The following is a 13,003-nucleotide window of genomic DNA, read 5'->3' on the forward strand; positions in this document are numbered from 1 at the left end:
AAATCTCAGTCAGCTCGAGTGGAGATGTAGCTCAGGCTGCGTCATCACCCCAGCTTAATGTCAGCAGGACCCTCATGGGACTTGTGAGTTCATTTGCCTACCCCATGCATCAGTTCTTACTGCTGGGTTACAGTATACGGTGACTGAACAAGTAGAGAGCCAGAACTAAGGACCCTTTAAGGATCACATGCAACAGCAGAGTTCCCCAAATACATGGGAATACTGTTTCCTAAGTGGGTAGGAAAACCAGACAAACTGAATGCCGCATCTTACCTTTGAGAGCTTGCTCTACACTGAAGCAGGGATTTTTATTAATCTGTTTATAATACAAAAGAATTCTACCTATGAAAACTCACTGAGTTCAGTTTGAATATAGCAACTATTTAAACGTAATTTGAAATAGACCTATTATGAACTCTTATCTTGCTAAATAACAAATGTTTCTTCTTTTCAAGAGCTTCCAAGTCCCTTGAAGCACTTTAAAACATTTAACTAATTAAAACTTATTTTAGCTTTTAATCTAAATCCTCAGAACTTTTATTAGGTTATTTTATCGACTCTTCCAAAATACATTTTAAAACTTTTAATTTACAAGTATATGCTCATACATATAGTAATATTTTATTGTATATTTTATACTAACTGCTTTTCATCTTTACTAATGTATTTAAATTTTTAAAAAGAAAAAACAAAAAAGGATAGGCATCATTTAAGATTTTCAGTAGTTACAGTGCTGTGCTCAAGAACAGAAAGGTGTCACACTGATGACTATATATAATACATAGCCCACTCCTCCTCCCTCTGAATACAGACTAACACAGAATTAAAATACTGCATGATGCTATGGGGTTTTAAGACAAAAATGAGATATATGTCCAAAGTCACCAAACTCACCACCAACTGATGATAAGCTCCATTATAATCAACTGAGAAGCTTAAAAAAAAAAAAATATTCACAGGGGACAGGGATTTAGGCTCAGTGGTTCCATGCCTGCCTCATAAGCGCAAGGCCGAGTTTGATCCCTGCTGTTGCAAATAATAAAACAAATAAACAAGTAAATAAAAATATTCCTGGGGCGTACTTCCCAATTTCCAATCAGAATTATTTAGGGTAGTGCCAGAAGTTAGCTCTCAGGTGTTTCCAGGACACTTTAGATTTAAAAACCAATGGCCTAGTCATTTTAAAATTAATCAGAGGCCCCAGAGCACAAATTTATTTAAAAATATGCACAAGGTATCTGATGCAGTAGCTTTTTACCAAGTCATTGAAATTGACATACTTTACAGAACTACACAAATATTTGGAGCTTGATCAAAAGTAGGTGAAATGTTACAGCAATGCTAGTGTTCTACCATCTTTATCTCCTTGCCTTGGTCCACCAAAGTAGTTCTATATGGAGGCCTTACTGACTTTTTGGACAAGCAGACTCAACTGAGAAGCTCCCTCTGCCATATATTTAAGGCCCCAAACATCTGTTTATCTATTTGAGTTACTGAAACAAGAGTATATAAAAGACACGACATATTCTACTCTAGTGGTTTAATGTTAATCCTGAACCACTGAAGAGTTACAGTCTGAAAAAGTTTTAGTTAAATATCTCACTTCTAAGGAAACACAAGCATGTAGATATGCCTGCTACTGCACGATCTGAAATCTTTTGTATGACTTTTTCATTTCCCAAATTCCTACCTTAACAACTCTAATGACCCTGAATGATTTTCATCTGCAGGCTCTGCATTCTTTTACACCAAGGTGGCTTCCCCTAATTCCTAGAACAAGGTAATCAACGGCCAAACTGTCTCATTACCAAAGAAAGTGACCCACCCTTTCAACTACAAGTACAAAAATTTTAAGACAAGGGTAAGATAGATCACTTATTACACATTCAATCAAACTAGTATAAGAACCAATAACAGCAAGGCAGGTTCAAGCCATAGGTAACCAGGAAAATAAGTTTTTTGGTCAGTAAAACAATAGATATATCCTAAAACAGTAATGAAACTATTTTTATACACATTTTTCTTGGCTGTAGCAAATAATTTAAGCCAGGGTGCTCATAGGTTAGAATTACAATTAAACAATTCTCAGAGCTCATGATTTTAGCTAAATACTTGTATATGAGAATTTTTGTAGAAGGCTGCTAATAAACCACATTGTCAAAATCTGTAAGCAAAGTCAGACCCAAAAGCCAAGATAAGCATCTCTGTCATAGTTATTACTTCTGGCCAAAGCATAAGAATTTACTTAGACAAACAGCTTTCATAATATACCTAAAAATAGGATGGTTCATAAATTTTCAAAACTGTTCTTCCCTGCTGTGGACAGCCCTTGATCTTAGACTGTAAAACTTAGCAAACTTTGGCATGCACTAATGTTAGTTTTATAAGTTACTGAAAACCCCTATAAATTTAGCATCATTTCTCAGATCTGTATAGCACTCTGATCCTGAATGCTTAAACATTTAGGTCACAAATTGAAATACCAGTTAAAAAATATTCATCTTCAAGCAGGCTGAATAAGTTACCACATAGCAAGAAACAGACCAGAAAATGTAAACATTCAGAGGATAAAAATACTTCAAAGTACAAAACTTGAAATTAGTACACTTACCTAAATTTCAGTAGTTCCAACTACAGGAAAATATAATTCCTATAGACTGAGATGATTTAAATTAGCTCAAAATTTCCCCAATGCCTGACACCAATATTCAATTTATAGTTTTATTATAGTAACAAATATTGTCAGTGAGATCTACACATATACAGTTATATTTAAATTTATATAGAACAATATTTACATTTTTAAGTTATATTCTTGAAATTAGAAGGTGAAGTACAGTTTCAGTTTTACAACAAAGAAGAAAAATACAGAAGACAAAAATAGAATCAACAGTAAAAATACAACTATTAATCCTGGATTATAATGTATGGAAACTTTTTATCAGAAAGCTACATCTTCTTAATCTGATTGTCCAAATCATTAAAATATGGATGATTCAGTGCCATTTTGCCAGAAATTCGTTTAGCAGGATCATAGACTAACATTTTCTAGGGAAAAAAAGAAAAAAGATACTTACTTAGAAAAAGAAAAAAAATTTTTTCTTCAAAGCCTTAATTTTTAAATCAATAAGAAATCTGGATAAATTTAGTAAAATCTATGTAATGAACATTTCCATTATTTTAACAGAAAATACAGAGATGTCTCATTCTTTCACATCTCTAGCTCCAGAATAATCTGCTCCTTTACTCATAAAGATCTTCATAATCTTGTTATAAATCAAAGACAAGATTCAGAGCTAGCTTTAAAGCATTCAGAGCTAGCTTTAAAACCAAGGCATACATTTAAGAAAGGTATCTAGCTTAATCATATTTAAGAATTAAATGGTCCATCCAAGTTATTTACAACATTCGTGAAATGGTGGCAGTTAACTATTGTGGTTTTTGACAGCTTTTAAGCTTCAAAATAAACAAAAGAAAAAAAAAAAACCCATACAACAATGTATTACTCAAATGGATCACTAAGTGAATTAACACTAACCAACTTATATTTAAAAAGCTAAATAAAGTTTGGTTATTTATCTAAAAAGTATTAACCTTAAATTAGATCAAATGGATGAACAGATTAGATACTAACTAGTTACCAATGGAGCTCTACGTATCCAGCTCTGAATGCTTTCAGATGTGGACACCAAAGCTCAAAGAGGATAAGCAACCTATCCAATTTCAAAAAACTAATGAGTTATGCTACAAGGTCCAAGACAGTCTAAAGAATGATCTAGTCCATGTCTACCGTGGCTAGACTAATGTGGCTAGAATAATGTGATTTATGATACTTAGTTTTTCTTCCATTAACCGCAGTAAAATTTTTGTTTGAGAAGTTTAGAAGTTAAAAGCTGATTGGGCCTAGAATGTGAAAAGGTCTTTTAAGATAGTCAACTACATTGATAACACAAAATAAATTTATGGTTTAGATCTAAAATGTCTCCCAAAAGTCCATGTACACAGAGGTGTGGCTTCTGAAAGGTCATTGGATTATGGGGTTGCTTTACTGTGTGTTAATCGACCAATGAGTGGACTAATGTTTTCTCTGCTTCCTGGCTACCACGATGTAAGCACCACTCCCCTTCACCATGGTATTTCTGCCTTGGAGTTGGCAAAACATGGACAGAACCCAAGGAATCTGTGTGTCAAAATAAACTTTTCCTCTTTTAAATTGTGGGTGTTCAGTATTTTATCCCAGTGACAGGAAAACTGATGTATGCATAAGTAAAGGACTTTGGACTTCACTTTAAGCAAATGGAAAATCTGAGCTTAATTTGGTGAAACAATGATTCTGAAAGGAGTTCAAAGATCAATTTGAAAATATTTGATTAAACAGCAATGGAATTCTTTTCTTACGGATAATTTTTTTCTTTTTGCTTAGCTCTGCTCAGGCTTTCTTTTTATCTGGCATTAAGTTATTTGAAATTTACAAAAATTGTTCCTCTAAAAGTTAAAAATTTAAATATTGTTCTAAAGTAAACCTTTTAAAGCAAGCTTTTCCTTCCCAGTGGTTAATTTATTCTTTAATCTTGGTTTTAAGTGAAACAATTGTTAATTGGTAGTAGCAATGTAATAGAGGAAAAAGATTAAGAACTACATTAGTAGTGGGGCTGGGGATTTAGCTCAGTGGTGCCGCCACCTGCCTCACAAGCACAAGGACCCCAGTTCGAACCCGGGTACAAAAAACAAACAAACAAAAAAAAAAGAACTGCATTAGCAGTCCTAAACTTTCTGATGGAGAAAATGGGACATAAAGTGAAAAAGTTTTTTAATTAACTAAAGATACCAAGCAAAAAAGAAAACATTTCTAGGATAAACTAAAAAAGAAGCTCAGTAATTCAGACAAAAAGCTAGAAAGGAAGGCAATTACACTAAATTTGAAAAGAACAAGGATATAGCTCAAGGGTGAGGACATACTTAGACCCTGGGTTAAAACTCCAGAACCATAATGAAAAACACATTAAATATAACAAAAAGTATATAATCCCAGGCATCTCTTTCAGAGTATATCAGATGAAAATCAAAACACAGCTGGGAATGGGACGTTAACTCAGTGGTAAAGTACTTGGCTCACGCTCATGAGGCCCCTTGGTTCAATCCCCAGTACTCCAAAAGCACAGGGGGGAAAATTTAGCTCAAAACACATCAGTTTTCTTTCTCCCTCCTAGGGAAAAGATAAGACTGAATATGAATATGCTTAGAGCCATCAATAATATTAAAGTCAGTAAAGTATAGAAGTATATTTTGCTTAAAATGTAAAAGTCTTACTTACAGAGAGCAAATCCAAGCCATTTTCATCCAAGTTTTTGACATGGGATGCTAGGCTTCCTGGTTTCCACTTGGGAAATGTATTCTTATAGTCCTGTAAAGATTCCACTTCTGGCCATACCTCATTGTTGGGAGTGCCTAGAGCTCTAAAAACAATAACAGAACCAGAAACTATTAGTTAAAACAAAAGTATCTTGTTACATTTATGTCAACTTTATTATTTATTGCAAAAGATTTTAACAGCTTTGGTTTAAAACAACAGTACCTAAAAATCCTGAAGAGCTGATCAATTTCTGAATCCCCATGGAAAAGTGGTTTCTTAGTTGCCAATTCTGCAAAAATGGTGCCTATACTCCAGATGTCAACTGGAGTAGAGTAGCGAGCCGACCCCAGCAATACCTCTGGAGATCTATACCAGAGTGTTACTACCTATTACAAAGCAAATTTTACAGTGAGTAAATATGCACTACATTAAAGTTAAATATTTATATTTCATGAGGACTGTCCTTTAGAAAGCTATACAGTGGTCAGCAATAATACTGCTTAAATAAATCAACTATATATAAAATATTAAATATTTCATTTCTGAGTTCTGTTCCTGGTGAGGAAGAGGCACCCTGCTCTTCCAATACCAAAAGCAAAAAGATCAAAACAGTTATGGATTGTAATCTTTTCCTAAACAAAAAACTATTAATAATAGGTTTAGGGCTTGAAGATACTGTACAAATGGCAGGTACTGCTTACATGCCAAAATGACAATTAAGATTATCATGTTAACACAAATAAAAAAGTACAACTAACCAAGTAAGTTCCAGTGATCTAGTCCTATCACCTCTAACTTGCGGCAGAGCTAATGAGGACAAGAAAACCCAGATGAGAAAAGTAACAGCCTATACAAGGGACTAGTTTAAATACCAGGAACCACCCACATACAGCCCCCCCCAAATTATATAAAGACTATATGGAATGACTTCTACATTTAACATGAATCAGAAATAGTACCCTTTAAGCAACAAAATCTATCTTGCAATCAGTATGATTGTGCAAGGTCCAACCTGAAGACAGAAACCAGTGATTTGAATGGGAAAAGTTTAAAGAATTAAACTGTAATAGGAAATTCAAATAAATAAGATTAAAAAATAATGACAATTCTAAATGCCTCTCCAGTACCCTCTAGTGACAAATCTTAGAACACAGTTGCCAAAGGGGAAATGCTTCAGTTTCAGTTCCATTTTCATATAGCATGTAATAAAGGGTGAACTTGGAGCCGAGAAGCACTAAATCAGTACTGTCAAGAGTAGAAAACTTATTATTTTTTTCTTAACATAATACAGGAAATAATACTGTTCCAAACACCCAAAACACTATTCTACTTACCTCATGTGTATATACTCTAATAGGTATCCCAAAAGCTCTTGCTAGGCCAAAGTCGGCCAGTTTAATTGTTCCTTTGTCATCAATCAACAGATTTTGAGGTTTTAAATCTCTGTGAAGAACTCTTCTAGAGTGACAAAAGACAATACCCTGAAGGATCTGGTACAGATAACTCTGGAAAAAGGAAATATAAGAAACTTAATTGTACCACAAATGATGTTCTAACTAGTCTTTACTCTGTTTCTTTCAAAGACATAAGACATGAATGATGAAGGGAAATATTTACCAGAAAGGCATTTAGGGCATCTTAAACTAACAAGCATACAGTATGCTTGTATAACCAAGAGAAAGATATTCACCTATGAACATACCTGTATCCACATGAACTCATTTAATCCACTTTGACTCATTTTTGGACCCTGTCCTTATATCTCATCTCAGATAGAAATCTCTATGTAGAATTCTCTTAATTTTTCTTCTAAATGCTTATACCAGCTGTATTTTTAAACTCACTGAAGTCAGTCTTTTTCATTTCTACCCCTTTTTATACGTACATTTCCTCTTTGGAAACACTGAAGTTAGAACAACTGGCTATTTGGGAATAAAGTTGGATTTATACCTACTTCTTAACCCAAAGTAAATCATCTGTCCAGAATGAAAACAAAAAAGGTATGGGGGTGGGTGTGTGTGTGTGGTGAAAGGGCCTAATAGTACTAGAGAAATAATGTCATTTACTCTTCTAATATATATGATCTTCAAGTGAGGAAAGCTTAAACAAGACATAAAACTGAAACTAAAAGCCAGACAAGGCCTTTTTACATATATTAGAAAACTTATTAACAGTATATACAACTAATAAGGCAAAGATAAAAAGGAAAGGCAACAAAAGAAACTATTAAAACCAGTGAGTAGATATTTGCTATTTACAAGTGACTAAACAATAACAAAAAAGTTATGAGTCAAATGAAAAACATCAGTATGCTTTTTTCAAATAGAAATTTATCTTATAAAGTTGCATACAAGATAAATAAAGATATTCCTTGTAGCATTTTTTTTTTGGTACTAGGGAATCAAACTTGGATCCTTGCACTTACAAGGCAGGTGGTGGAACCACTGAGCTAAATCCCCAGCCTATGTAGCATCGTTAATAAGAGCAATAATCATCAAGCTAGAAAATCTGTCCTTATGTATGGAAATGGCTTAAATCTATCAAAAATGCAAAGAGACACAGAAAGATGTATATATCTGCTAACACTTTACATCAAAAAGGCAAGTTTATGGGTTGGAGATTTAGCTCAGTGGCACTGTGCCTGCCTTGCAAGCACAAGGTCCTGCGTTTGATCCCCAATACCAAATAAATAAATAAATAAATAAAGTCTCTATATAATTTCTTTTATTTAAGAGGTTTGTAAGATTACAAATAAAACTAACAATAGCTACCTCTAAAGAACAGTCAGTTATAGTATGACAATAAAATATTGTTAATTCTACATATTTTTAACACTCTTTAAACTATGTTTTTAAGTGAAATATAATGTCCAAACATGTCTTTTTTTTTGGGTTGTTAGAAACAGGATGTCTAAGTAATGTAGGCCAGCCTTGAACTTACTATGTAATTAATAGCCCAGGTCAGCCTCAAAATTTCAACCCCTCGATTACAAACATGTACAACATACACAGCATGAAAACATTTTAAATGAGAATAAAATAAAGCTATCTACTATTACTACCTGCTGCAAGTCTTTGCTATTTTAAACCTATGTGACAACCAAAGAAAGACCAGAATTCCCAAATATAATACATAGTATTATTTTCAGGTTTATTTTATCACAGGCCTTACTTTTTGCTTGCTAGCAGTACTATCTTATAGGTAAATGTTAATCTAATCTGTGTGGGAGGAAGGTGAAATACTCTTTCATTCTATTTTTGAACAAATTTTCCAAGCATATTCCCACAAAATTCAAGGGCTTCTGTATAGAGAAGACTTCTATATTTCTTGCCTTAACAAGTGATGAATCCATGAACTGCCCAGCAGGGATAGAATCCAAGTATTTCTTGAGATCCATGGAAAGGAATTCAAAAATAAGATATAACCTGGAATCCTGCATAAGCACATCCTGAAGACTTAAGAATAAAAATAATTAAATGAAAGAAAAATTCCAGCAAGCATTTTCAGCCTTTCACAAAAATGACTTCTGGCAACCAATAATTATTATAAAAAGTAGGGAAAGAGATAGATAATAGCTTCCAAACTAGAAAAAAATATTAGTATCTGGAGAACTTAAAATTAAGTTTAATTATATACTTATTATTATTAACAACCTGTATTTCAAAATAATGAGTCTAGATCAGCTAGCTACCCATTGCTCAGAGCTTGACCTTCCATTAAGAAAATGACATAAACTTTAAAGTAGAATCTAACCTCAAGCACTGCCCTCTCCAGCCTAACGGGAACCATTAGGAATACAATTTCTCCAAAAATTAAACATTTAAAATAAAAAAGAACTTTTGTTGTTCATCTGAAGTTAGCTACCTGTCTCAAGAAGGGGGTGATCGTGAGGAATGGAGCCCCCAGAGTTGGAGACAGCTGACAAAGCCTTTCCAGGCTTCTTTTTATAAAGCCACATTAACTTGCCTTCTGTCCCCCAAAACAAATTTTTACAATGAAGCCCCGTGATTCTGTTCTTGCTTTAATAGGCTATTCTTTTACTTATGCCCGGCATTCACAATCAATAAAGAGTAGCACTCTGTTACACTCAGCAAGGTTAGACCAGAAATTATTTTCTAGATTGAAATTCATATTTGAAATAGGATGTAGAAAATGGCTTAATTCATAAATTATACCATACCTGACTATATTTGGATGACGAAGTTCTTTTAATAGAGAAATTTCCCGAATTGCAGTACTAGGAACCCCTTCCTCTTCGCTTTCTAGTCTGATTTTCTTCATGGCTACCACCTGACCTGTAGTTTTGTGTCTGCCCTTATACACAACTCCATAAGTACCTGAAATAAAAAAGTAAGTATCTGTTATGCAGCACATCCCACAACCTAAAATATTTTTTTAAATTATTAAATCCCTTAAAGTATCACACAATAGAAATGTCTGCTGTGGCCAGATAGAAAGTATCTTTCTCATAACTATATCCTTACTGCTTCCAAAAAGAAAAAGAAGGCAGCTACAAAGGATTATGTATATGGTTTATAAATAAAATTCATGTCGCCATCACAAGGTGCACACATTAATGGAACCAACATTAATGTTCCAGTACAAATAACAAAAGAAAAGTCATCGAAATTTACCTCCTGCCAAATATCCTACAGGACAAGAGCAGGCATAAACACGGTGTAAAAGTTTTAGTAAATGTGACACAGAAAACTGTAAAGAATTTAAGCTTTTCAACTTTTAAAATATGTTTAACAATCCTTATGCAGAAAAGAAAACACAAGAAGGACCAGTTGTTTTCACAAACTATTAAAATAAAGCTCCACATAATATACTACACAGGAAAACCTCATCCATTCCCAAGTTAACAAAAAAATTACCCTGATATGTCCTTCAGATGATGAATAACTGTGTCAATATAGGGGATTTTGAAAGTAAGGGAGGGACACAGAAAATAGGGATGGCAGTAAGGAAGATGGACTAGTTAACTAAACAAGTTCACATACATGCTGTACTTAATTCCCTGGAAAACTGCTTTTTAAACTTAGCCTGAAATTTAAGCAGCTGTAGAATCCATTAATTATAAATGGATGAATTTTGTGGAAAACTTTTGCTTTCCATGACAGCTGTACCAGCTACAGAAGTGATGCGTACAATGTCCTGATAAAGTCTATTTTCTTGGTCAGTTTCTCTCAAGGTACAAATATTTCAAAAAAGCTAAAAACCACTAACATTATCAGCTGCTTAATCTGAATACCATGCAGTTTGATCAACTGCAAATTGATGTTGTACAAGCTTTGCTGCAAATTTTTAAAAATGCATCTTTTCCTAAATACTAGTGCCATTTTAAATAATAAACCTACTCAATATTTTGTTTACATTCCGGATTAAGTGTAACTTAAAATGATCAAAATGGTTCCAGATTAAAGGAGAGCTAATTATATTCAATCGTCACAGTCATCCTTAAGTTTGGGGATGGGGACTTAGCCCAGTGGCAGAGAACTGGCAGAGCATGCATGAGGTCCTAGGTTCCATCAACAACACTGCCAAAAATGGGGTAATCTTTCCTATGCATCTAACAGCTGATTGTTTGGGGGTATATATTACACTTGCACTTCCATACAGAAAGGAGGTTTGCCAGCAGCACACTTGGCACTGTCAACATATAGTCTCAAGATTAGTCACTTGCCTAATATAATATAGCCAAGCCGCTGATGGAAAATTCAGATTTTTTTTTTTTTTTTATCCTTTCTTCTCCTCCAAGTGCATAATCTCATCTACTCCTAAGTAATTTACAGAGTTAACTGATAAAAACTGTTGGCCAACACTCAATGTTCATTAAATTGAACCTCAGAGATTAGTGTTCTGTGTGTCTTTTCTTTCTCACTCTGAAGTGTTACCACTTCTCATGAAACTAGGCATTAAACAAAGCAGAATCATTTCACTGGTCAATCATCAAAAATTTTTAGGAAATACACAGTTTATGCTCTAAAATGAACTAAGTATTCTAGATATAGAATTATTTTAAATAGCTTAATAAACAAGGAAGCAAAAAGAAAAATACTACCTTAAGATTAAGTAAAAGTGATTGTAACACAGAAAAGCTTGGAAGGAGACCAGTTTAACAGAAGACTTCCCCCAGGAAATATAAAGCAGGAATGATCAGGGTATGGAAGCCGAGTGTTAATCAGTAAGCCTTCACTTGACAGTGCCCCATTAAATGCCAGTAAGTTTCCTCCATCATGAATACAGCTACAATCTATGAGCCACAGACACTGTCATCAGACAAGTTCAAACACTAATATGATAATATTCAGATTTTTAAATTCAGAAACTACAAAATAATTTTGTAACATCCAAAATAAAAGAAGCCTGGAAATAAATTACGCCAAGTATGCCAGTGAACACCTGAAATCCAAGCTACCCTAGAGGCCAAGGAGATCTAGAGTTCAAGACCAGCTGGCTAATTGACCAGGCTGCCATCTCAAAACAAAAAGGGATGGGGATGTCGTTGTAGCTCAGTGATACAAGGTTTGTATAGCATTCGTGGCTCTGGGTTTGATCACTAGATCAAAAAAAAAAAAAAAGGAAAATCAAGTCCAGCCTGGCAATTTAAGAGACTCAGAATTTTTTTTTAAAGGCTTGTGTATGTAGCCCAGTAAAGAGAGCCCCTGAGTTCAATCTCAAGTAGCCACACACACACACACACAGGACAAAAGGGGATTTTAAATTAGAAAAAATTGAGAAAAAACTGCCAAATGAAAGGTGAAACCCTAGGTAGATCTTCAAAGATACATTCATAAGTGTTTAGAGGTAAAGCCCGTCTATGCAATTCACTACAAATGTAAAAGAAAAACTGCTGATGCACACACAGAATGGTAAGCCACTAATGTCTTAGTGACGATATCATAGGTCCATCATACAAATCTTTCAAATTACCTGAAGTTTGGAAATGTTCAAAATAAAAAAGTTGAGGAAAAAAGTTTAAAATCACCACAGTATTTAAATACTAGAGTTTGACCATGTACCTGGCAGAAAACAAATAAAACTGTATGCAAGACATCATCCACATTATTTCTGCAAGTTAATTTTTCACAAACATTATTCAGTCAGATGATACTTAGAAGTATGAGGTAGAATAGTAAGGTGAGTTCAAGGCCAGCTTGGGCTACAGAGACACTGAATCAAACAATATCCAGTGCATAATTCCAAAACAGCCAGGAACTAAAGACAAAACTATGCAAGGTAGAAACAGAAGAATTGAAGAGTTCATAAAAATACAGACAGAAAAGGAAACAATGTTATTATCAAATATTTGAGTATCTCTTGTGGGCAATACACACTGCCAGGCAATAAACAGTTGTGATCAAGACAAAACTAACAGTCCTCACGTTAACTTGCAATATAGCAATTAAAACGGGGATTAGGCCAGGTGTGGTGGTACATATTTATAATCCCAGTGCTCTGGGAGGCTGAGACAGGAAGGTAAAAAGCTCAGGAAGAGTCTGGGAAAGTTATGATCATATGTGTTTGAGTAGCTTAGGAAGCCTTGCAATTTAGCAAGACCCTGTCTTTTAATAAAAAATTAAAAAGGGCTGAGGATGTAGCTTAGTGCAAAATCCCTGGGTTCAATCCCCAGTACCACCAGAACAA

The 13,003-nt window shown here is 34.2% G+C and overlaps 1 protein-coding gene across 2 annotated transcripts in view; it reads right to left on the reverse strand.

The window, feature by feature from the left end:
* Positions 1 to 2,917: 2,917 nt before the first annotated feature.
* Cdk1 (cyclin dependent kinase 1) overlaps positions 2,918 to 13,003 on the reverse strand; it is a 16,563-nt gene continuing 6,477 nt past the window's right edge. For both annotated transcript variants that reach the window (XM_010602912.1, XM_010602910.1), the window contains exons 3-8: positions 9,534 to 9,690; positions 8,685 to 8,808; positions 6,688 to 6,858; positions 5,576 to 5,739; positions 5,315 to 5,456; positions 2,918 to 3,048 (exon numbers count right to left, since the gene is read on the reverse strand). In XM_010602912.1, coding sequence (XP_010601214.1) covers positions 2,950 to 3,048; positions 5,315 to 5,456; positions 5,576 to 5,739; positions 6,688 to 6,858; positions 8,685 to 8,808; positions 9,534 to 9,690 — 857 coding nt within the window. In that variant the 3' untranslated portion in view covers positions 2,918 to 2,949. The remainder of the gene's footprint in view (positions 3,049 to 5,314; positions 5,457 to 5,575; positions 5,740 to 6,687; positions 6,859 to 8,684; positions 8,809 to 9,533; positions 9,691 to 13,003) is intronic.

The sequence above is a fragment of the Fukomys damarensis genome, unplaced genomic scaffold (assembly GCF_012274545.1).
Source record: "Fukomys damarensis isolate Sample0158 unplaced genomic scaffold, DMR_v1.0_HiC HiC_scaffold_20, whole genome shotgun sequence".
Classification (NCBI taxonomy): Eukaryota; Metazoa; Chordata; class Mammalia; order Rodentia; family Bathyergidae; genus Fukomys; species Fukomys damarensis.